This window comes from Mobula birostris, chromosome 5 (genome assembly GCF_030028105.1).
Source record: "Mobula birostris isolate sMobBir1 chromosome 5, sMobBir1.hap1, whole genome shotgun sequence".
Taxonomy (NCBI): Eukaryota; Metazoa; Chordata; class Chondrichthyes; order Myliobatiformes; family Myliobatidae; genus Mobula; species Mobula birostris.
Genome location: NC_092374.1, coordinates 88,428,930 through 88,455,365, shown reverse-complemented (window position 1 = coordinate 88,455,365; position 26,436 = coordinate 88,428,930). Strand labels below are relative to the sequence as shown.

General features: G+C 46.7%; 1 protein-coding gene across 1 annotated transcript in view; it reads left to right on the top strand.

The window, feature by feature from the left end:
• Window positions 1-26,436, top strand: part of LOC140197291 (chloride channel protein ClC-Kb-like) — a 108,423-nt gene that overhangs the window by 62,361 nt on the left and 19,626 nt on the right. Inside the window, exons 12-16 of the mRNA XM_072257228.1 lie at window positions 1,593-1,662; window positions 10,707-10,817; window positions 13,517-13,730; window positions 15,370-15,503; window positions 21,582-21,718. Coding sequence (XP_072113329.1) covers window positions 1,593-1,662; window positions 10,707-10,817; window positions 13,517-13,730; window positions 15,370-15,503; window positions 21,582-21,718 — 666 coding nt within the window. The remainder of the gene's footprint in view (window positions 1-1,592; window positions 1,663-10,706; window positions 10,818-13,516; window positions 13,731-15,369; window positions 15,504-21,581; window positions 21,719-26,436) is intronic.

Sequence of the window (26,436 nt, the reverse complement as noted above, 5' to 3'; positions counted from 1 at the left end):
AATCCACCTTTGCCCCTTCTTTTGTCAATAGAAACAGTTTCTCTGGGCTTAGTAGCCAAGCCAAACATGAAGATCAGGAGTTATCTCCCTTTGCCCGCACCTTGGTGAGTTCTGAGCCCACTGAGACATCACTCACGCCCTCCACTCACACATACTAAGTGAGAGGGTGCATAAGTAGTTAGATAGGCAGGGTTTGATCAAGGATAGTCAACATGGCTTTTTGCATAGTAAGTCATGTCTAACCAGTCTTATAGACTTTTTCAAGGAGATCACCAAGAAGATTGATAAAGGAAAGAGAGTGAACATTGACTAGATGGACTTCAGCAAGGCTTTTGAATAAGTCCTGCATGGGAGGCTGGTCCGGAAGGTTCAGTCACTTGGCATTCAGGAGGAAGTAGTAAATTGGATCCAATATTAGCTTAACGGAAGAATTCAGAGAGTAGGTGGTATCTCTGACAGGAGGCCTATGACTAGTGGTACACCGCAGGGATCGGTGTTGGATCCTTTGTTGTTTATCATCTATATTAAAGAATTGGATTGTAACATGGTAAGCAGGATCAGCAAATTTGTGATGACAGCAAGATTGGGAGTGTAGTGGACTGCGGGGAGGACTAACAAAGCTTGCAGCAGGATCTAGACCAGCTGGGCAGATGGGCTGAAACATAGCAGGTGGAATTTAATGGAGACAAGTGTGAGATTTTACACTTTGGGAGGACAAACCGGGGTAGGATTTACATGGTCAGAGGCAGAGCACTGAGGAGTGAAGTGGCACAGAGGGATCTGTGAATACAGATCCGTAATTCCTTAAAAGTGGTATCACAGACAGATAGGGCTGTAAAGAGAGCTTTGGCACATTTGCCTTTATAAAGCAGTGCAGGAGTACAGGAGATGGGATGTTATGTTGACGTTGGTGAGGATCAATTTATTATATTTTATATGCAGCATTTCTGGACATCTGCTTACAGGAAAGATAGCAGTAAATTTGAGAGAGTACAGAGAAAATTTGCAAGGATATAGCCTGGAATTGAGGACCAGAGTTATAGGGGAAGGTTGAACAGGTTATGATTTTATTCCCAGGATTGCAGGGGAATGAGGGGAGGCCTCATAGAGGTATACAAAATTATGAGGGGTACAGAAAGGATGAATGCATGCAGGTTTTTCTCCCTCACGTTGGGTGAGACTAAAACTAGGGGTCATAGGTTTAGGGTGAAAGGTGAAATATTTAAGGGGAACCTGAGGGGAAATGTCTTCAGTCAAAGAGAGGTGGGAGTCTGGAAGGAGCTGCAAGCAAAAGTGGTAGATAAGTGCTTAAGGAGAACTTTGGAGGAGAGGAGTTTGGATGGATATGATCTGGAGGCAGGAAGAAGCGACTAGGCAGATCATGTCTGCATGGACTAGATGGGCTGAAGAGCCTGTTTCTGTGCAACATGATTCTATGACTGCTTAGCTGTGCTGCTGGGATCTGAACTTGTGTCTCCCACTCAGTAGCTCCAGTCCAAAATCATGGCATCTCCCCTATCATCTCACAACAGAACCACAGCAGACTGGGAATCTGATACAAGCTGCCCTTGACCTTTCTTTTCTCACCCTAGTTCTTCATGCTATTGCTGGCCACGACAATGGTGCTTCCCGCTGGTTATTTCCTGCCTGTGTTTGTTTATGGTGAGTTCTGCAGAGGCACTGCTGAGACCCAACTCCCAGCACCAAGGGTAAATATTTCAATGTCATTCAAACCCAGCAGTTAACACAGAACAGAAAATTCAGACAGTTGGGAATGGCCAATTAACAACAGACTTCTCTTGGAAATTGTGTTCAGATGCTATTATCAAATTCATAGTATTGAGCTCTGTAGCAAACTACATTCTGTTTGCTCTTACTAGACAGTGTAAAGGGACCTTTACTTTATGGGAGTGTGTGTTGGGACGGTGTAGAGGGAGCTTCACTCTGTGTCTGACCCTGGGAGTGTGTGATGGGACAGTGCAGAGGGAGCTTCACTCTGTGTCTGACCCTGGGGGTGTGTGATGGGACAGTGTAGAGGGAGCTTCACTCTGTGTCTGACCCTGAGAGTGAGAGATGGGACAGTGTAGAGGGAGCTTCACTCAGTATCTGACCCTGGGAGTGTGTGATGGGACAGTGTAGAGGGAGCTTCATTCTGTGTCTGACCCTGGGAGTGTGTGATGGGACAGTGTAGAGGGAGCTTCACTCTGTGTCTGACCCTGAGAGTGAGAGATGGGACAGTGTAGAGGGAGCTTCACTCAGTATCTGACCCTGGGAGTGTGTGATGGGACAGTGTAGAGGGAGCTTCATTCTGTGTCTGACCCTGGGAGTGTGTGATGGGACAGTGTAGAGGGAGCTTCATTCTGTGTCTGACCCTGGGAGTGTGTGATGGGACAGTGTAGAGGGAGCTTCACTCTGTGTCTGACCCTGGGAGTGTGTGATGGGACAGTGTAGAGGGAGCTTCACACTGTGTCTGACCCTGGGAGTGTGTGATGGGACAGTGTAGAGGGAGCTTCACTCTGTGTCTGACCCTGGGAGTGTGTGATGGGACAGTGCAGAGGGAGCTTCACTCTGTGTCTGACCTTGGGAGTGTGTGATGGGACAGGGTAGAGGGAGCTTCACTCTGTGTCTGACCCTGGGAGTGTGTGATGGGACAGTGTAGAGGGAGCTTCACTCTGTGTCTGACCCTGGGAGTGTGTGATAGGACAGTGTAGAGGGAGCTTCACTCTGTGTCTGACCCTGGGGGTGTGTGATGGGACAGTGTAGAGGGAGCTTTACTCCGTGTTTAACCCACTTTTCTGTCTTTATTTTTATTCAGTATTGAGACTGTTTTTTAAACTTTTATAATAGGTCATTTTGTGTGTTTTTGTTTTTTTCTATAACCTCCCCCCACCCTAATGAGTTCTTCTTGTCCATGCAGGGCACTGGAGAGCATTGAGCTCTGAGGGTTTTAGAGCACCTGAAATGGTTAATTGTTGTTTATTGAGAGTCGTTAATTGTTTTTTCTTGAGTGACTTGCTCTTTGTAAAGTGGTCTCCTGGTGTCTTCTGTATAAACTTATTAACTTTATTTTGATTGGCTTTGGGATTCCATGTTACTCGTATTATTTAAGTGGATGCCTGATTAGCTCTAGACACGGGGTCCTAGTTTTGAGAATGTTACATCTCACGATGTCACTCTGTGGACCCACCGATGTTCTTTGGAATTATTGTGAGTAAGCTCTCACTGCCATCTCTACATTGGAACCTGATCTTCCTCCGTACCTGGGTTCCAATATTGTCCCTGCACATCATGACACCACCTGCACTGAATGCCCAAATATCAGGGAGCAGGGCTGAAAAATCCATGCCTTCAGACCCTCAGGCTGATTCTGGAGATGAGGGGTTTAGTCTATAAAAGGACACTGAGTCACCTGGGACTGTACTGACTGGAACTCAGAAGAATGAGAGATCTGCGAGGAACATATAAAGTTATGAGAAATAAATAAGATAGAGACTAATAGGATAGAGGGAAAAGTTGTTTTCACTGGTAGGTGAGCCTAAAACTAGGGGAGTTGGCTTAGTGTTTCAGAGGAGTAGAATTAGAATGGAGATGAGGAGAAACTGCTTTTCCCAGAGAGCAGTGAACCTGTAGAATTCTCTGCCCAAGGAATCAGTAGAGGCCTCCTCATTAAACATATTTAAGACATAGTTAGATTTTTGCTTAGTAGGGGAACTTCAGTTCAAGATGGTGCTGATGAATCTCAGACACTTCTGGCTAGAGCCCAATGAAATAGGAAAACATCTGAATACTTTGTTAATCGCTCTTTTTCTGGCAAACTATCGTCATAACCCATAGGCCTGTAACTTCCCTTTGGACATGAAGGCAATGGAAGCAATTCCATGTGGCAGAACTGAGGCGAGGTGAGGCAGCGGGCCATAGCTGAGAGCAAGGAAGTTCGGAGGTTCAATTGATTTAAGCACCGGGCCAAATTAGAAAGGTCAGGTACAGGCTGAATCGAGGTGGTGGGGGATCCAGGCCTCAGAGAGTATCAAAGTGACTGAACCCGATGATTGGATGATGATTTAAGCACCGGGTCACATTGAAAAGGTCAAGGAGTCGGGACCCGAGGTGAGGGATGGGCCGGTTCAGCTCGCTGCTCTGCAACGTTTACTTGGCTCTGCGCCGAATTACGGGTCTCGGACTCTCTTTGTGGACTTCAGCTCAGAACGCTATTTACTTGCAGTTATCGTTTGCATGATTTTTTTTTTGCTGCAATTTGTGGCATTTGACAGTGTTTTATTTAATGGGTTATTTTGGTTGTTTTGTGGCTGCCTGTTAGGAGCCAAACCTTGAGGTTGTATCACGTATGCATACTTCGATAATAAAGGCAGGCGGATGGAGCAAAGTCCATCGCCAGATCAGTTATAATCTTATTCAGTGACAGAACAGGCTCGATGGGCCAAATGGCCTGCCCCTGCTCCTATTTCTTGTCTTCTTATAACTGGAACGTGGACTCCTTCCGGTGCAGAAATGGCAGGTGGCACAGGTGTCCATGAACCAACTTAAAGACCTGTTGTGTCACATTGCTCTGTCCAGTGCTGTCCACCCCAGATTCTGATGTAAAGGCAGGGAAGAGTCCAGTGTAGAGAGACCTCCACAGGGAACATGTAATGTGTCTGGAATGCAGGCATGGGTATTGGAATTGGTTTATTATTGTTGCATGTACTGTGATACAGTGAAAAGTTTGCACACTGTAGAAATCAGATCGTTACACAGTGCATTGAGGTAGAACAAGGTAAAGCTATCACAATGCAGAATAAAGTGTAACGGCTGCAGAGAAAGTGCGGTGCAGGTGAACAGTAAGGTACAAGATCATAATAAGGTAAATTGTGAGGTCAGGAGTCCATCTTATCATTCAAGAGTTGGATAACCATGAGATCCGAGCTGTCTTTGAGCCTGATGGTATGTGCTTTCAGGCTTTTGTATCTTCTGCCCGATGGGGGGGAGACGAGAGAATGTCCGGGATGGGTGAGGGTCTTTAATTTTGCCAGCTTCTTCACTGAGGCATCGAGGTGTGTAGACAGAGTCCACGGAGGGCCGGATTTGTGTCCACAATTCTCTGCAGTTTCTGGTGATAATGGGCAGGGCAGTTGCTGTTCCGGGCTGTTGTGGAGCCTGACAGAACGCTTTCTGTGGTGCATCAATAATAATTTGGTACGAGTCGACGGGGACATGACAAATTTCTTTAGCCTGTTGAGGAAGTAGAGGCATAGGTGAGTTCTCTTGACTGTGACATCAACATGGTTGGAACAGGATGCTCTAAGTTCATTCTTAGGAACTCGAAGCTCTCAGCACCATTGAAATAGACAGAAGAGTGTGCACCACCAATCCCTTTTCTTTTGCTAACATTGAGGTAAAGGTCGTTGTCATGACGCCATGTCACGAGGATCTCTACCTCCTTCCTGTATTCTGACTCATCATTATTTTAGATAGGACCCATATCTCCTGCAGTGCACCTGGAGTATTGTGCGCAGTTTTGGTCACCAAATTTGAGGAAGGACATTCTTGCTATTGAAGGAGTGCAGCATAGGTTCACAAGGTTAATTCCCAGGATGGCGGGACTGTCATATGTCAAAAGATTGGAGCGACTGGGCTTGTATACGCTGGAATTTAGAAGGCTGAGAGGGAATCTTATTGAAACATATAAGATTATTAAGGGATTGGACACGCTGGAGGCAGGAAGCATGTTCCCGCTGATGGGTGAGTCCAGAACCAGAGGCCACAGTTTAAGAATAAGGGGTAGGCCATTTAGAATGGAGTTGAGGAAAAACTTTTTCACCCAGAGAGCGGTGGATGTATGGAATGCTCTGCCCCAGAAGGCTGTGGAGGCCAAGTCTCTGGATGCTTTCAAGAAAGAGATGGATAGAGCTCTTAAAGATAGCGGAATCAAAAGGTTATGGGGATAAGGCAGGAACTGGATACTGATTGTGGATGATTAGCCATGATCACAGTGAATGGCGGTGCTGGCTCGAAGGGCTGAATGGCCTACTCCTGCACCTACTGGCTATATCACTTGCAAACATTTAGATCAGGGGTTCCCAGCCTGGTGGCCAGGGACCCCTTGCTTAGTGGTATTGGTCCATGGCATTAAAAAAAGTTTGGGAACCCCTGATTTAGAATGGAGCCAGAATGGAATCTGACCACACAGTCATTATCGAGCAGAAGGACAAGGGGCTGGAGAGTGCACATGAGCGCCCATACAGGAAACGCCTCTGCACGGCGTGCCAATGACACTGAGGCCGTTCCTGGGAGATAATCTACGTTGTGTGAGACTGGTTTCGGTGGAGGGGTTTTGGGGCCTGGATCCGATGAGTAATTCCAGCCAGGTAACTTTCAGCCCTGTCTAGACCGCCCCTCCCCCTCCACCCCGCCCAGCCCAGCACGACAGCCATTGTGACAGGATGTCCAGAGATTTTGGCCACGGGCCCTCATGCCTCTGCCATCTGATCTGTCCTTTCATCCGTCCAGCCAGAGCACACCCCTCAAAAGATGGGGGTATGGGGGTTCACTCTGAATGGAGGTGACTGTGTCCCAGTGTCTGAAAAGGGCAGGCAACTCCCGCAGAGCAGCGCGGCTGATGCTCACCATTGGGAGCTGCGTGTCATTCAGCCCCTGCTGGAAGGAAATACAGTCAGTAAATTAAATTGGTAAATTGGTTTACTATTTTCACATGTATCAAGGCACAGGGAAAAACATTGTTTTGCATGCCACCCATACAGGTCATTTCAGCACATCAATGCTTTGAGGTACTACAAGGGAAAACAAGAACACAATGTTAAAAAGTTAGTTTTGTTTGTCACACATACAACCAAACATACAGTGAAATGTGTCCATTACTTCAGATCAAACCAAACAGGATTGCACCACATACAGTATACATGCCCTCCATCAGTCTGGGTCAACCATCAATGTTGAATCCTAGCTGTCTAGATACACAAGCCAGGGCAGTACAATATGGGGAGCAAGCTGTTGCCCATGTAGCAAGCTCCCCTTCTCCACGCATCTGATGAACCCAAAGGAACAGCAGAGACCGATACAGTTTGGCACCAGCAGCATCGCAGGAATTTCCAGTCAGTGTTGAACTCAACGTAGGACTGTCTTAGGAACCTCCGCTCTGGATATTTCCATCGGGGCTTACTCCCGAAGTCTTCCCCATGAGTGGGTATAGCTGCAAGGCAGCGGAGGTTTGAGATCAGAGTTTTCCTTCTCCTAGATGAGCTGTCAACTCACAGCTGATGAGCGTAACTGGTTTTATGGCACCAGTAATCCGCCTTTGCCCCTTCTCCTGTCAGTGGAAACAGTTCTGCCGGGCTTAGTAGCTAAGCCTCACATAAAGGTCAGGAGTTGGACTTGGTTGTCAGAGGCTATTTGAGACGCACACCATTGGGAGCATTTAATAGGTAGTGGGAACTTATCCCCATTATCACTCCCAGCTATAACAATCTTAAGAAACCAATGGTGTCAACATAGCATGCCCACAACTCACTAACTCTAACCCATATGACTTTGGAATGAGAGAGGACACCCACATGGTCACAGGGAGAAAATGCAAACTCCTTAAAGACAGCAGTGGGAATTGAACCTGGCACTGTAATCTTGTTGCACCATTACAGAGAAAGTGCAGTACAGGCAGACAATAAGGTGCAATGAGGAAGATTGAGAGGTCAAGAGTCCATTTTATCTGGAAGAATGCTCTACATACAGGTATCTCTGAGGAGTCTTCAGGTGGTTAGTCACCACCAGGGTTCAGACATTCACCAGTGATAGACATCCTCCTCAGTCAGGAGACTCCGAGCTGGGGCAGGGACCCAAGTGCGTCAGCTCACCCAGAGGAGAAACCCACTGCTTCTTCTGGAACCTGACACCAAGGGCTAAAGAGACCCACATGTGCCAAGCATGGAGGTGACAGGTTGTTCCTGACCATTAGTTGGTTTCTGTGAGAAAGCACTCACACCAGTCCTGCCCAGCACCCCAGCCAGGTGGTAACTCACACCAGTCCTGCCCAGCGCCCCAGCCGGGTGGTAACTCACACCAGTCCTGCCCAGCGCCCCAGCCGGGTGGTAACTCACACCAGTCCCTCCCAGCGCCTCCAGCTCCTACTCAGTTTGCCGGCCAGTCTTCCTCAGTGGGGCTTGGGTGAACTCCCAGATACAATGGGTACATGATTCTCCACGCAAACAAGCTCATCCGTGCCAGCAGGGAGTCTGCTCGCCGCTGACCTACCAGGAGTCAGGAACATTTCTCCCTGTCAATCCATGCTGGCACTCACAAATCTTCTGCAGGTCGACAGGATCTGTGACCATGAGGAGCACCTCACTGGCCACTCGCCAAACCTACACAGAGCCAGACCAGTCAGTCTCCTCTAGCAAAGGCAGAAGAACCAGTCACAAATGCAGCGACTCCCCAGAAAGGATCCACACCGTCAAGCATCTCCTGGTTGAGGGAGAGAATGTTGACTGACATACCAGCCTTCTGCGGAAGGTGACCAGATCTTGCACCTAACGTTGTCCTGACAGGACCAGCCCAGGGCTGTGTGAGACTACTCGGGATGGATCTGAAGGGCCAGCATGCAGTGCAGATACAGTACTGTGCAAAAGTCTCAGGTACATATATGGCTAGAGTATCGCCGCCTCAGTATAGTGGGTACCTGCCAATATAATCAAAGACATTACCCACCCCAGACATTCCTCTCTTCTCCTCTCTCCCATCGGGCAGAAGATACAAAAGCCCAAAAGCGCATACCACCAGACTCAAGGACAGGTTCTGGTCTGCTGTCTTGAATGGACCCCATGTACGATAAGATGGACTCCTAACCTCACAATCTGCCTTGTTATGATCTTGTACTGTATTTAAAAAGGATCTAGTGCTTTCCTGGCATATAGGATGAATAAACCCTTCTCGGGCTTCCAGCCAGGTACAGGTATCGATTTTAATTAACCTTTCGATGACAAATTCTGCCATCTTCATCAGTGGTTACCCGGAGAAACTGGCAGTAGCAGAACATTGCATCCGCAATGGCCATAGCATTGACTTCAATGGCACAAAACGACAGTCCTGCGCCAATGGCTTTTGGGACCGCCTGGTAAAGGAAGCCATGGAAATAAAATCAGAGGAAATTTTAACGAAGATGAAGATCTCGCTGTAAGTAAGAACTGGAATACAATTGTAAACAAGGTGGGACAGCGGAAACTGATTGGATGAAGACTAGTTAATCAGGGGACGGGATGACAAAGGTATAAATACCACCGGACTAGACATGTCCAGGCATAATCCCTGATGAGGATGGCAAAGTCTGTCATCGAAACGTCGATTAAAATCGATACCTCTACCTGACTGGAAGCCCAAGGAGAGTTTATTCGTTGTTTACCTACACTGCATTTTTAGGGGTGGTATGGTAGCATAGATCCTGTATGGCTCTGAAACCTGGAAAACAACAATGAAGACACTGCAAAGACTGGTTGCCTTTTATCAGTCAGTGCCTGAGAAGGATTCTAAACATCAGATGGATGACAGAGTAACCAAACAGACACTGTGGGAAAACGCCAACCAGGAATTCATAAAAATACAAATACGCAAACAGAAATGGAGGTGGATTGGCCACACCTTGAGGAAGCCAACCAAAAGCATCACCAGGCAGGCATTAAAATGCAATCCCCAAGGAAAGAGGGAAAAGGAATGCCCAAAGAACACATGGAGGAGACATGTTGAGGACGAAATGGGGATACTCCTGGTCTACTCTCGGGAGGCTAGCTTAAAACTGAGGACGATGAAGATGGGAGGTCACCAATGGCCTAAGCTCCACTGGAAGCTAAGGGCCAAGAAGGAAAAAGAATGGTAGCATAGCGGTTATAATAACACTTTACAATGCCCGTGGCCAGCGTTCACTTGCCACTGCTGTCTGTAAGGAGATTTAATGGTCTCCCCATAACTGTGTGGGTGACCTCTGGTTTCCTCATACATTCCAGGAAGTAGGGGTTAGGGTTAGTAAATTGTAGGCATTGTACGTTGGAAGCATGGTGATGCTTGCAAGCTGTCCCCAGCACAACTTCAGACTGTGTTGGTCATTGATGCAAACAACACATTTCAAAGTTCAAAGTACATTTATTATTATTATACAACCTTAAGATTTGTCTCCTTACAGGCAGCTACAAAGCAAGAAACCCAAAAGAACCCAGTTTAAAAAAAGGACCAACACCCAATGCGCAGAGAACGAGAAAACAACACACAAGTCATGCAGACAGTAAAAGCAAGCAGCAGCATTCCAAACCAAGTTGAGTCCACAGCAGCTGGAGCAGGCCCATAACCTCAACCTCAGTTCATCACTTAGCAGGGCAAATCGCCCCAAAACTCGATTTCACTCTATGTTTCAATGTTTTGATGTCCTTTCTTGTACCTGTTACACTTTATTCTGTAATGGCTCCCTAATATGATAAATTGGATTCTTGATGTACCTCATTTTGACCTTGCACCTTCTTGTCTACCTGCACTGCACCTTCTCTGTATTATGCATTATGATAGCTTTACCTTGCTCTACCTCAATGCACTGTGTAATGATTTGATCTATGAACAGTTTGCAAGACAAGCTCCAGTTCCCTGGCCTGGGGCTGGAGACTGGCTGTAATCGCATTAAGTTACCAAATCTCCTGAAACGCTCTCCCTTTTCACAGGTGCAGGACTTGGGCGGCTGTATGGGGAAATAATGGCAAAGATCTTTCCAGAAGGAATCATATCAGAAGGAATTCAGATCAAAATCACTCCTTCAGGATATGCACTGGCGGGTGAGCAACCCTCTTTGTGTCAGAGTTGGAGGAGAATTTCAGAACCAGGTTTATTATCACAGGCATATGGTGAAACTTGTTGTTTTGCAGCAGTGTTATAATGCAATCCTTAAACACAAGAGATTCTGCAGATGCTGGAAATCCAGAGCAACACACACAAAATGCTGGAGGAACTCAGCAGGCCAGGCAGCATCTATGGAAAGGGAAAAAGAGTCAGTGTTTCAGGCTAAGACCCCTTCATCAGGACTGGAAAAGAAGGGAGGAGTAGCCAGAATAAAAAGGTGGGGAGGGGAAGGAGGGTAAACTAGGTGAGACAAGGTGAGGGGGGAAGTAGGTGGATGGGAGAGGGAGAATGAAGTGAGAATCTGGGAAGTGATAGATGGAAATGTCATACAGGGGACTCTGGAAGCGGACCCAAATGCAAGACACAGACACTGAAGTACTAAGAACCGGACTATAACCATAAGAATGCTAGGGAAGTCAGGAAGCAAGGATTGATCAGAGGGAAATCCAGGAGAGAGCAAAGCATAGCGGGAAGAAGCGCAGCTGGACACGGACACAGGCCCTGGACGAGACTAGGACTCAGGGCCTGGGCTAGGACTTGGGCAAGAAACACGGAACCCAGACGAGGAACTAGGAACAAGGAGCTTGGACTAGGAACTCGGAACTCCAGAACCAGAGCCTGGACAAGGACCCAGAACCTGGGCCTTGGTTGGGACTCAGAACCCAGGTCTCAACTCGGAACCGGAACCCGGGTCTAGGTTAGGACTCGGAACAAGGATCTTAGCAAGGACAAGATGTGGTTATAGGACAGTACGAGGAATCTCCAGCACTGGGCTGGGTGAGGAACTCCTGGGCTGGGCAAGGCACCAGAACTGGATGAGGACACAAAGCTCAGACTTGGACAGGGCTGGAACACAACACCTGGACTAGGTCTTGGAACACAGGAACACAGAGCCTTGGACTGAAGCACAGGAAAACAGAGTCAGGACCCCTCTTTGGGAACAGGACATAGGGCCAGGACTCGTACACGGAACACAGAGCCAGGACCCCTCCTTGGGAACAGACATAGGGCCGGGGCTCTTCTTTGACACGGACGCTAAACACGGGAACACACAGAGTTCCAAGCTCAACAATAGATAGCTCTTTATCGTGGTGTGGCAAGGCTCCAGTCTCACTCTGGCGGTTGAACTAGACGGCGATACATGCGAGGACGCAGACCAGGTTGCAGGCAAGGTAGCAAGCGAAGGTAACAGATGAAGATTACAGATGAAGGTTAGTGCCAAAATAACTGTTGAGATAAACTGCCAAAGTAACTGCCGGGGATTCAGAAGGGAGGAGAGAGGGGGTGAGAGAAAGAGAGAAAGAACAGTCCAGCACTCAACGATAGAATGTTCCTTATCTTGACGTGACAAGGCTCCAGTCTCACTCTGGCGGGTCTCTAATGCCAAACTTCCTGGAAAGAGTTCTGTAGCCGAGCCTCTGGGTGTTGGTACTGACGGGGACTGAGACGAGGAACGATGAGGTTTCTGACGGGGATTCGGAAGGGAACAACCCAGCAAAAGAAGCTGAATCCTGAGGCTATTTATGTAGCCAGCCCAAAACGAGAATCAGGCGTCTCAATCAAGGCAGCCAACAGAACAGGGGAAAACAGGAAACCCCAGAATAAGGATCAACAGACCTGACTGTGAACCGGAATGCGGATCTCACGGACCGGACCATGGCAGGAAAAGGTAAAGGACTGAAGAAGAAGGAATTTGATAGGGGAAGAGAGGGAAGGAGGAAGGGATCCAGATGTAGGCATTAGGCAGGTGAGGAGAAGAGAAGAGGTGAGAGGGAAGCCAGAATGAGGAATGGAAAAAACAGAGGAAAGGGGAGGATAGAAATTACCGGAAGTTGATGGTGATTCCCTTTTTATATTGGCTTTGTCTTCTCTTGTCAGTCACGGTTGCATCATCCTGCCTTTAGAATATTTGTTCTTCTTTGGGATGTGTCTATTCAGCGCCTTCCGAATTGCTCCCAGAAACTCCATCCATTGTTGCTCTGTCATCATCCTTGCCAGTGTCCCCTTCCATCCATTTTGGACAGCTCCTCTCTCATGCCTCCGTAATTCCCTTTACCCCACTGTTAGACTGAGACGTCTAGCTTTATCTTTTGCTGCTCAAATGCAAATTGCATCATTCTCAAATTAAATATTGGTTATATTTAAGGCAGAAGTTGCCATTCTTGATTCGTCAGGGCATTAAGGGTTACGGGGGAAGGTGGGAGATTGAGGCTGAGAGGGAAAATGGATCAACCATGATAAAATGCTGGAGCAGACTTGATGGGCCAAATGGCCTGACTCTGCTGCTATATTTTATGGTCTCGTTGTGTTATTCCTTCCAATCTGAGAGTAGAGGAGGCCATAGATGTCAGAATGGAAACCATTCTAGTTTCTCTAAATTCCAGTCTTTCTCTCCCTCCCTCTCCCCTTTCCCCTCTTCCCCCTCTCTCCCCCCTTACCTTATCTCCTCCTTTCATTCCTTCTTCCTCTGTTACTCACCATTCCTACCATCCTGCAACCCTTCCTCCCCTGCTCCACCTCTCCCCTGCTCCTCGTCCTTCCTCCCTCCTCTTCTCTCCCTTTCCCTCCTTCTCCCTCTCTCCCCTACATCCACCCTCTCTTTCTACCGCCTTCCATCCCTCTCCCTCTCCTGCAGGGGCTGCTGCCTATTCCGGAGCTGTCACCCACACCATCTCGACTGCCGTGCTGGTCTTCGAGTTGACGGGCCAGATGTCCCACACCCTGCCGGTGCTCATCGCTGTCCTGGTGGCCAACGCCATCAGCCAGCGCTGCCAGCCCTCCTTCTTTGACGGGATTGTCATTGTGAAGAAGCTACCTTACCTGCCCAAGCTGACTGTGGGCAAGAGTGGGTGAGGCATGGAGGGAGCGCGTTCTGAGGGGAGGGGGGGGTGAGGCTGGAAGTATCATCTGCCCCAGCCCTCTCGTAACCCTCTCGTCCCCCTCTCGTCCTTTGATTCTAAAGGTCGGGGGGGACAGGGTTGGAGATATGAACCTCCACCTCTGGTCTGGAACTGGTGGGCAGTGCTGAGAGAGTGCCGCCCTGCCAGAGTGTATCCCCCCAGGTGAGATGTTACCCTGTCGCAGCTTGGATCCAATCCACGCTATTTCACCGTGATCTCGGATAATATTTATCCTCCCCTCCCCAATCCCCCAATCAATATTGGGCAGTTCCTGTTTGTGGGATCAGGATATGCACTCATTGCTTGCTGCGTTGCCTGTGTTATAATACTGTCTGCTCTTCATAGAGGTGGTTCTCTCCTCACTAAACTTCATCAGATAGCCGAGGTTGTGGAAGGCTGATGTTAATGGAAGTATTTCCGCTTACGTGTGAAACTCTCCACTCCGTGTGAGTGTGAACAACAGTGTGTGTAGTCAAGTGCCACGTGTGATCCAGTTGTGTGTATGTGTGATCCTGTGTGTGTATCACCTAAAGCGTGTGTGTGTGTTTAAAGGTTCATTTTATTGTCAAAGTATGCACGTACAATACAACTCTGATATTCGTCTTCTCCAGATAGCCGTGAAATACCGACCACCCCCCGACAGAAAAGAAGAGGAAACAAAACTCACAAACCCCAAACCCCCCCACCCCCTTCCGTCCCACATAAAACTAATGGATCGCTCCACATGGAAAACAGAAGCTGGAACGACAAACCTGGAACCTCCAACCTCCTCCCTCACACAAAAAAAGTGAACAGATTGCCCACACGGAAAACAGCAACTAGAACATCAAACCTTAAATGCCCAACCCCCTCCCTCAAACAAAAACTAACAGATTGACCACACCCACCCAGAAAACGACAGCTAGAACATCAAAAACCCCAACCACCCAACCCCTTCCCTCTCAGAAAGGAACGGTGCATGTGTGTGTGCATGTGTGTGATCTAATTTATATTTGTGTGGTGTGATTATTTGTAAATGTGTGTGATTATACACAGTATATGATATAAATGTGTGCATGTCCTGTATGATATGAGTGTTTTGTGTGTGGTGTGCCTGTTCATTCATGTACCTGTGATATTCTGCGTTTGTGGTTGTGTATTTGTCTGTAAGTGTTCAATAAACATCAAACTGAGCTAAATTTGCCACCTCTTACGGTCAAGATTCCTGGTGACCCTGCTCTACTGGGGCCTGGGTCCCCCTCCTGAGCACTGCCCAGTTATCAAAGAAGCAAAAAAGTAGAATATTATGATTCTGCAAATCTGGAATAAAATCAGAAAATGCTGGAAACGCCCAATAGGTCTGGTGGCATCTGTGGAGAAAGAAATAGTTAACGTTTCACCCCTGAACGATCAATTCAGTTTCTCCCTCCACAGATGCTGTGCAGCCCCGGCATCCTCGGCTCTCAGTGTCCCCACCCTCCCCCCCACTGATCTGAGGTATCCCATGAATAACGCTTTCCTCAGCGAGGAGCAGAGGGAGCAGAAGGTCAGAGGGACCAGGGGAGCCACCTGCCTTGAGCACTGATGCTGAGGCTGTTTGTTAACACAGCGCCCACGACATCTACGCAGAGGACTTCATGGTGACGGACCTGAAGTACGTGGCAAAGGACCAGAAGTACAAGGACGTCCGATCCCTGCTGAAGAACAGTGAGCTGAAGCAGTTCCCCCTGGTTGACTCCACAGGTACATACAGCACACCACTGGGCTTGTTATTACTGTTGCCTGGTGTGAAATTTGTTGTGTTTGCAGCAGCAGTGCAGTGCAAGTGCATAAAATCGCTGGAAATTTCAAAATAAATAAATGCTGCAAAAGAAAGGAACAGTGAGGTTGTTAGAGTTCATGAATCCATGGAGCCGGCAGGTCTGAAAGTGGCTAGTTCTCTCCTTCCTGCCATTGGGCTGCTGCAGTCACGACCTCATGTTAATCTGCTTCAGGCTGGGATAAGTCAGCGTGTATGGAGGACAGGTCGGCGGATTGGTAAGGAGAGGCAGCTCTGGAGCTGAGCTGCTTCAATCCTGGCCTCCGGTGTGACATACAGGGTGGGTCAATTAATGTAAATTTCCCCCCTAGTTTGTGCGTTGAGGGGTAGAATCTAAGGTGAGTTTGGCGGACAATGGCGAATATATGTTTGATGATGTGCCAATCAAACATGCAGTGTGTCCTCTATCAGTCGAGGCTTTATACTTCTTAACGTGAGTTTAAAAGAGGAATTCACTTTCACAGAACTCAATAAGTCAATAACAGTCCACCCGAACTTCCTGTCAGAGGAGGGACTCAGCCCAGTATGTGACCCCAGATACTCAACTGCCACCCAATAGGAGTCCCATAAGCCTCTCAGCTCAGGGGCATTCAGTGAGGGGGCAAGAATTAGTTGGATTATCAATTATCCACATTCTCATGAATAAGACAAAATTTCAGCAAAGACCTTGAATGTCTGGGACTTGATAAAGCAGGGAAAGGGAGAAGGCCATCAAGGCTGCTCCACAGAAGAGGTTCTGTGGATATTGGAAATGCTGAACAATGCACAAAAGTGTTGGAGGAACTCAGCAGGTCAGGCAGACTCTGTGGAAAAGAGTAAACATTCAACGTGTCAGATCAAGACCAGTCATCAGGACTGGAAAAGAAGGGCAGAGGTCAGAGTAAGGTAGGGGGAAGGGAGGAAGAAGTACAAAGTGGTAGGTGATAGATGAAACCAAGTGATGGGGAGGGGGGGTGAAGTAAAGAGCTGGGAAGTAGATTGGTGAAAGAAACAAAGGGCTGGAGAAGGGAGAGGATGATAGCAGAGGACAGAAAACCATGGAAGGAAGGGAAGGTGGAGGAGAACCAGAGGGAGATGACGGGCAGGTAAGAAGAGAAGGTGTGAGAGAAAAACAAGAGAGGGGTATGGTGAAGGAAAGGAGGGGTACAATTACCGAAAGTTCAAGAAAGTGATGTTCATACCATCAGGTTGGAGGCCACCCAGATGGAATATAAGGTGTTGCTCCTCCAACCTGAGTGTGGCCACATTGGTACAGTAGATGAGACCATGGACTGACATGTTGGAATGGGAAGCAGAATTGAAATGGGTGACCACCGGGAGATGCTTTCAGGCTGAGATCCTTCATCAGGAGCGGAAAGGAAGGGGCAGAAGCCAGAATAAGGAGGTGTGGGGGAGGGAGAGGGGGAAGAGGCACAAACTGACATGTGACCAGGTGAGCTGGGAGGTTATAGGTGGAAGAAATAAAGGGCTGAAGAAGGAATTTGATAGGATAGGACAGTAGACAATAGAATAAAGGGAAGGAGGTGGAGAGCCAGAAGGAGATGATGGACAGGTCATGAGGTGGTGGAGGAGAAGAGGTGAAATGGCAACTAGACCATAAGACAAGGGAGCAGAATTAGGCCATTCAGCCCATCAAATCTGCTCTGCCATTCAAACATGGCTAATTTATTATTCCTCTCAACCCCATTCTCCTGCCTTTGACACCCTTACTAATCAAGAACCTGTCAACCACCGTTTTATATACTGTATACCCAATTAGTTAGCCACCACAGCCATCTGGCAATGAATTTCACAGATTCACCACCCTCTGGCTAAAGAAATTCCTCCTCATCTCTGTTCTAAACGGGCGTCCTTTATTTCCGAGACAGGGCCCACTGGTCCTGGACTCCCCCACGATAGGAAACATCCTCCCCATATCCACCCTATCTAGGCCTGTCAATATTCAGTAGGTTTCAATAAAATACACCCCTCCTCATTCTTCTAATGTGCGAGGAGTGGCACCCCACACAGACTTCCAATCTGCGCCTTGTAAGGCATGAAAATGCCCGACACAGGCCTCTCATGGTCTGAGTCGACGTTCCCTTCCCCTCATTCTTCTAAAGTCCAGTGAATTCAGACCCAGAGCCATCAAGTACTCCTCATACATTAACCCTTCCATTTCCATGATTATTTTATAAGCCTCCTCTGGACCCTCTCCAACGCTAGCATTTCCTTACTTAAATATGGGGCCAAGAGCCATCAAATGCTCCTCATATGATAAGCTTTTCATTCCCGGAATCATTTTCATGAACCTCCTTTGCACCCTCTCCTATGTCATCACATTCTTTCTTGGATAAGGGGCCAAAAATTGCTCAAAATACCCCAAGTGAGTCTTCGCCAATGCCTATAAAGCCTCAGCATTACAACCTTGCTTTTATATTCTAGACCTCTGGAAATGAATGCTAACATTACATTTGCCTTTCTCACCACCAACTCAACCAACAAATTAATCTTCATCCTGCCTAAGGACTCCCAAGTTGCTTTGCAACTCGGATGTTCTTCCTAATCAATCTTGTGTGCTTTTGATGCCATTCTTTGCAACTATGTTGGAGGTATGGTTTCCTTATTGTCTGACTTTTGTGTAATTTTGACTTAAAGATCCCTGTGAAAACAGGACACATTTGGTATTCAGGGACAGACTGTGCTGAGTTTAACTGAGTACAGGAATGAAAGTGGGCAGAAAGGCCTCCTCCCTGTAACCCCGACCTGCTGGTTGCTCAGATGGCATCGGGTGGGGTGGGCAAAGAATAGCTGGAGGAGGGAGCACAGTACTGAGTGGTATCTGAATCAGGTTTATTATCACCAATATACGTCGTGCAATTTGTTGTTTTCAACCATAGACCATAAAACACAGGAGCAGAATTAGGCCATTCGGCCCTTTGAGTCTGCTCTGGCATTAAATCTGCTCCTCCTTGGGTACAGCGGTACCCAGCGATTAGCACGATGCTATGGCAGCTCGGGGCGCTGGCGTTCAGAGTTCAATCCCAGGCTCCTCTGTAAGGCATGTCCGTCTGTCCTCCCCGTGACTGCGTGGGTTTCCTCCGGGTGCTCCCATTTCCTCCTAAAGACGTAACGGGTAGGTTAATTGGTCACTAGTCATTGTCCCACGATTACGCTGGGGTTAAATCGGGGTTGACGGAGTTGCTGGCGGTGCGGCACAAAGGGCCGGAAGGACCATTGTATCACTAAATAAATAAATAACGGCTGATTTACTATCCCTCACAAACCCGCTCCCCTGCTTTCTCCCTGTGACCTTTGATGCCCTGACTAATCAAGAACCTATCAATCTCCGCTTTAAATATGCCAAACAACTTGGCTTCACAGCCATCTGATTCATCACTGTCTGTCAAAAGAAATTCTTCCTCATCTCTGTTCTAAATGGACGACCCTCTATTCTGAGGCTGTGCCCTCTGGTCCTGTACTCCTCTACAATGGGAAACATCCACTCCACATTTTGTAATATCAGTACAGTGAACAACATAAAATATACCACAATTATAACAAGAAGCATACTGGACAAATAAAAAATAGATAGTTAGTGCAAAAATATTGTGGTAGTGCTTATGGATTCCACTCAGAGATCTGATGGCGGAGGGGAAAACATTGAGTATGGGTTTTCAGGCTCCTGAAACTCTGCCTCGCTGGTAGTGATGAGAAGGGTGCATGTCCTGAGTGGTACGTTACTGAACACTGAGGAAGGACGGACAGAGTTAGACCATGAGACCATAAGATACAGGAGCAGAAGTAGGCTATTCGGCCCATCAAGCCTGGTCTGCCATTCAATCATGGACAGATCCAGTTCTTCCAGTCATCCCAACTCCCCTACCTTCTCCCCATACCCTTTGATGCCCTGGCTAATCAAGAACCAATCTATCTCTGTCTTAAATGCATCCAATGACTTGGCCTCCACAGCCACTCATAGCAACAAATTCCACGGATTTACCACCCTCCGACTAAAGAAATTTCTCTGCATCTCTATTCTAAATGGCCGTCCTTCAATTCTGCAGTCGTGCCCTGTTGTCCTAGAATCCCTTACCATGGGAAATAACTTTGCTGAGATCCCTCCTCATTCTCCTGAACTCCAGGGAATACAGCCCAAGAGCTGCCAGATGTTCTTCATATGGTAACCCTTTCATTCCTGGAATCATTCTCATGAATCTTCTCTGAACCCTCTCCAAAGTCAATATATCCTTTCTAAAATAAGAAGCCCGAAACTGCACACAACACTTCAAGTGTGGTCTCACAAGTGCCTTATAGAGCCTCAATATCACGTCCCTGTTCTTATATCCTATACCTCTAAAAATGAATGCCAACATTGCATTCACCTTCTTCACAACTGACTCAACCTGGAGGGTAAACTTTAGGGTATCTTGCACAAGGACTCCAAAGTCCCTTTGCATCTCTGCATTTTGAATTCTCTCCACATCTAAATAATAGTCTGCCCGTTTATTTCTTCCACCAAAGTGCATGACCATACACCTTCCGATGTTGTATTTCATTTGTCACTTCTTTGTCCATTCCCCTAAACTATCCAAGTCTCTCTGCAGGCTCCCTGTTTCCTCAACACTACCCGCTCCTCCATTTATCTTTGTATCATTGGCAAATTTAGCCACAAATCCATTAATACCATAGTCCAAATCATTGACATACATCGTAAAAAGCAGCAATCCCAACACCAACCCCAGTGGAATTCCACTGGTAACCAGCAGCCAGCCAGAATAGGATCCCTTTATTCCCACTCTGTTTTCTGCTGATCAGCCAATGCTCCACCCATGCTAGTAACTTCCCTGTAATTTCATGGGATCTTACCTTGCTAAGCAGCCTCATGTGTGGCACCTTGTCAAAGGCCTTCAGAAAATCCAAGTACACCATATCCTTGAAATTTCCTCAAAGAATTGCAGTAGGTTGTCAGGCAGGAATTTCCTTTCAGGAAACCTTGCTGTATTTGACCTATCTTGTCATGTGCCTCCAGGTACTCTGTAGTCTCACCCCTAACAATTGATTCCAACAACTTCCCAACCACTGATGTCAGGCTAACAGGTCTATAGTTTCCTTTCTGCTGCCTCCACCCTTCTTAAATAGCGGAGTAACATTTATAATTTTCCAGTCATTCGGTACAATGCCAGAATCTATTGATTCTTGAAAGATCATTGTTAATGACTCTGCAATCTCTCCCGCTACTTCTTTCAGAACCCAACGGTGCATTCCATCAGGTCCAGAAGATTTATCCACCCTCAGACCATTAAGCTTCTTGAGCACCTTCTCAGTTGTAATTTTCACTGCACATACTTCACTTCCCTGACACTCCTGAATGTCCAGTATAATGCAGACATCTTCCACTGTGAAGACTGATGCAAAATATGCATTCAATTCCTCTGTCATCTCTGCATCTCTCATTACAATATCTCCAGCATCATTTTCTATTGGTCCTATATCTACCCTCGACTCTCTTTTACCCTTTATACACTTAAAAAAGCTTTTAGTATCTTCTTTAATATTAGTCACCAATTCCTTTCATAATTTCACCTTCCTAATGGACTTCTTAGTTTCCTTCTGCAAGTTTTTAAAAGCTTCCCAATCCTCTATCTTCCCACTACCTTTGGCTTCCTTGTATGCCCTCTCTTTTGCTTTTACTTTGGCTCTGACTTCACTTGTCAGCCACGGTAATGTCCTCCTTCCATTCGGAAATTTCTTTGAAATGTTGGAGACCCTTTCCCTTTGACAGAGACTGGGGACCAGATTGAGGGAGAGGGAGGGGAGAAGTGGGAGTAAAGGGAAGTGGAGAGCGTGTAAGAACAGGAAAAGGAGGGAGCAGAAGAGGAACATCAGTAAGGCTGAGGGAGACTGAATGTGAGAAAGAATTTGTGTTGTTAACAAACCTCTTTACAAAACTCACTGGGAGAGTGATGAAGTGGAATGCCAGGAGGCCTGTGGTAAAGAATCTGCCCTGTTTGTTTTCTCAGAGTCCAAGGTTCTCCTGGGGTCTATTAAGCGCAAGAACCTGGCCAGACTCCTCGCCACGCAACTAAGCCCAGAGAGGAGGCTACGGTTCCAGCAGCAGCGAGGGCAGCAGCCCAGCGAGACACCTGTAGAGCATGAGGTGAGGCGAGGGGGAAGGCGGCTGGGAGGAGGGGAGCCATAGTGTAAGAACCCCGCCCAACACTGAATTTGGCAACGAACTTGCTCCTTGCCCCCTGAAAGTCTATCCAATCCACATGGTGAGATTCTCCAGACTCTACAATACCATTGCACTTCCACTCAGTGTGTGATCTCGTTACCTCTAAGTCTGAAGGTGGTGAATTCAGGTCCCACTCTAGACACTCAAGCACAAGATCAAAGTTGGCACACCCTGTGAAGGCAGACAGTAAGATTTTAGTCAGATGAACAGGGAGAAAGTTGGGGATATTCAGTTTGTCACCAAATCCTCTATCAAACTATCCTGACTGGTTGACCATAAGACCTAGGAGCAGAATTAGGCTAAACTGGCCCATCGAGTCTGCTCCATCATTCAGTCATGACTGACCCTTCTTTCTTCTCCTCCTCAACCCCATTACCCAGCCTTCTCTCCATAATTTTTGATGCCATGTCCAATCAAGAACCTATCAATCTCTGCCTGAAATACACCCAACAACTTGGCCTCCACAGCTGCTTGTGGTGACAAATTCCACAAGCTCACCACCCTCTGGCTAAAGAAGTTTCTCTGCATCCCTGTTTCGAATGGACACCCCTCTATCCTGAAGCTGTGCCCCTTGTCCTGGACCCTCCCACCATGGGAAACATCCTTTTCACATCTACTCTGTCTAGGCCTTTCAATATTCCAAAGGTTTCAATGAGATCTAAATTCCAGCAAGTACAGACCCAGAGCCATCAAACGTTCCTCGTATGATAACCCTTTCATTCCTAGAATCATTCTTGTGAACCTCCTCTGGACCCTCTCCAATGTCAGCACATCTCTCCTAAGATGAGGAGCCCAAAACTGTTCACAATACTCAAGGTGAGGCCTCACCAGTGCCTCATAAACCCTCAGAATCATGATCTGGTATGACAATGCTGACCAAGTTTCCCTAGGCTATGACTACGTAGCACCAGTGATCAGAAGAACAGGGGTTAATTCTCACCAGCATCTGTAAGGAGTTTGTTACGTTCCCCTTGTGACTGTATGGGTTTCCTCCGGCGCTCTGGTCTTGTCCCACACTCCCAAGACGTACAGGTTAGGATTAGTGTGTGGGTATGCTACGTTGGCGCCAGAGGCATTGTAACGCTTGCATGCTACCCCCAGCAAATCATCAGGTTGCATTGGTCACTGACGCACTTCTCAATACATTTTGATGTTTCGACTTGCGTGTGACAAATAAAGCTAATCTTTAGTCACAATTGCTGGCATTTTGTACATATCCATCAACCCCTTTCCGCTCCTTGTATTTGGCCAAATACCTTTTAAATGTGGTTAGTGTTCCTGCCTCAACCACTGCCTCTGCCAGCTCATTCCATATACTGACCACACTCTGTAAACTCGAGAGACTGCTGGGATCAGCAGATACTCAAACCACCCCTGTCTGGCACCAACAATCATTCTGCTCTCAAAGTCACTTAGTTCACATTTGTTCTCCATTCTGAAGAACAACTGAATCTCTTGACCATGTCTACATCCTTTTACGCGTTAAGTTGCTGCCAAATGATTAGATATTTGCATGAACAAGCAGGTGTACCTAATAAAGTGGCCACTAAGCATATAACAAGCATTCCAAAGCACTCCACATGGCATCAGAACCAATCCATGGCTGTGTATCTTCCTTTTTACCTTCATCTTTGAATGTCTTTGGATAACAAAATTCTAACATCTTCAGACTTAAAATTGACAATTAACCTTGCATGAGATTTTAAATTTCTGCGGCCTTCTCTATGTGATAGTGATTCTGATCTCCATAAGATTATTATAAAAATATACTCAGTGTCTCTACTTTCTCAGAAGATTAATGAGGGTTGCAGAGTCACCAAACACTCTAACAAATTCTTACTCAACTACACCCACCACTGCAAATTCCTAATACATGTAAATGTATATGGAGAATAAAGTTAATCCTTGATCCTCGATCCTTAAAATTGTATAGCCATGCTGTTGAAACTATCCTGACTGGTTGCATCATGGTCTGGATTTTGCTTGGACCTCCGTTGGTCAGGGTGAACTATAGATGTTGTATCTTAGCTATCTAATGAAACCCTATTTCTTCCTGGGCATCTCAGCTAGTTAGCCCCCACTGGCAGTCTCTCAACTCAGTGACAGAAGCCCACTTTTCTCCATCCTCTAGGGTATGCACTTCTAGGGTATACACACTGTGGTCCCACCAAATCCGTGAGATTGGGATGTCTCGTCCAGCCAAGCCCCGGTTTGTGTGAATGCTGTGTGATTTGCTGCCCTGTTACAGCTCGTCGCAAGCAATGACAGATCGCACACGGCATACAATAAAAAGTAAATTTATAACTATTAACTTAACTAAGGGGTTAGTAGAGAAAAAAAAACACAAAAAGGACCCATTATAATTAAACAGTCAAATGTGCACAGGCTGGAGCTCAAATCTTCCAAAAGTCATATTCACTGCTCCCCAGTAGGCTCCCACACCTTGGCTCCATCAAATCACGGTCCCCTCCGGATCGAATCCTATAACCGGTTCTCTCCACTGTGTTCTGTCTTCATCTTCCACCAAACAAAGACCAAAACTCCCACCAGTGTCGGGCACAAGAAAAATGCACTCCCCCAGCCTTCTCTCCTGGTTGGATGGCCCACATTCCTAAGCACCCCTTATCTCTAACAATAACCCAAACACTGTTAGCAGTGTAATCTTTAACGGGGCGTTACACTAGATATATAAGACAGGGCACTATAATAAAGAGAGCAAATGGTTGCCCATGTAGTAAGCTCCCCCTCTCCAAGTAAAGGAACGGCAGAGACCAATACAGTTTGGCACCAGCAGCATCGCAGGAGTTGCCAGTCAGCGTAAACTCAACGTCTTACAAAATATAACAGAGATCAGAGGAGAATGGCTAGACTGGTTCACGCTGACAGGAAGGTGACAGTAACTCAAATAACCATGCGATTTACCGCTTTCCGAATGTGCTGTTATCACATCTTTGATAACTGATTCTAGCATTTTCCCCACCACCAATGCCAGGCTTACCGGTCTATCACTCCCCAGTTTCTCTCTCCCTCCTTTTTTAAAAAGTGGGGTTATATTAGCCACCCTCCAATCCTCAGGAACTAGTCCAGAATCTAAAGAGTTTTGAAAAATTATCACTAATGCATCCACTATTTCTAGGGCTATTTCCTTAAGAACTCAGGGATGCAGACCATCTGGCCCTGGGGATTTATCTGCCTTCAATCCCTTCAATTTACCTAACAGCACTTCCCTACTAACATTTATTTCCCTCAGTTCCTCCATCTCACTAGACCCTCGGTCCCCTACTATTTCCAGAAGATTATTTATGTCCTCCTTAGTGAAGACAGAACCAAAGTAGTTATTCAATTGGTCAGCCATGTCTTTGTTCCCCATGATCAATTCACCTGTTTCTGACTGTAAGGGACCTACATTTGTCTTAACCAATCTTTTTTCTTTTCACATATCTGTAAAAGCTTTTACAGTCAGTTTTTATGTTCCCTGCCAGCTTTCTCTCATAATATTTTTTCTCTTTCCTAATTAAGCCCTTTGTCCTCCTTTGCTGGACTCCAAATTTCTCCCAGTCCTCAGGTGTGCCACTTTTTCTGGCTAATTTGTATGTTCCTTCTTTGGAATTGATACTATCCCTAATTTCCCTTGCCAGCCATGGGTGCACTACCTTCCCTGGTTTATTCTTTTGCCAAACTGGGATGAACAATGGTTGTGGTTCATCCATGCAATCTGTAAGTGCTTGCCATTCCATGTCCACCGTCAATCCTTTAAGTATCATTTGCCAGTCTATCTTAGCTAATTCACGTCTCATACCTTCAAAGTTACCCTTCTTTAAGTTCAGAACCTTTGTTTCTGAATTAACTCTATCATTCTCCATTTTAATGAAGAATTCCACCACATTATGGTCACTCTTATCCAAGGGGCCTCGCACGACAAGATTGCTAACTAACCCTTCCTCATTGCTCAGTCCAGAATGGCCTACTCTCTAGTTGGTTCCTTGACATGTTGGTTCAGAAAACTATCACAGGAGATGCACAGGATCATGTGATCCCATGTGGGGCCTTGTCAAACACCTTACTGAAGTCCATGTAGACAACTGCCACAGCTCTACACTTATCAGTCACCTTTGCCACCTCCTCAAAAAACATTGAAGTCAGTAATCAATGCAGGAGGACCACAGACCACATCAGCATAGGTTCAGCAGAAAGCATTCTGATTGGTTTGCCCTCTTCTCAATGCTGACATCAGGAAGGAGCTACAAGAGCTTGAAGACCCACAACTCAAAGCTCAACAGCATCAAAGTTCAAAGTAAGCTTATTATTAAATTACATATACTACAATATCCAATCACCATATACTACCCTGACTGTCATTTTCTTCCTGGGACTCACAGTAGAACAAAGAATTACAATAGATTCAATGGAAAACTATACCTAAAGACTGACAAACAATCAACAAATGTCTGTTAATGTTTCCTTTTTGTTTTATTTTTTCCTCTCTTACTGTACCATTTAAATGACCATGGTGTGCTCTTCGTGCCGGATGCTGGAGAACTGGGAGACCCAGACTCTCCCAGAACTACATCTGCATGAAGTGCATCTCACTGCAGCTCTTCGAAGACTGTGTTAGGGATCTGGAGTAGCAATTGGATGAC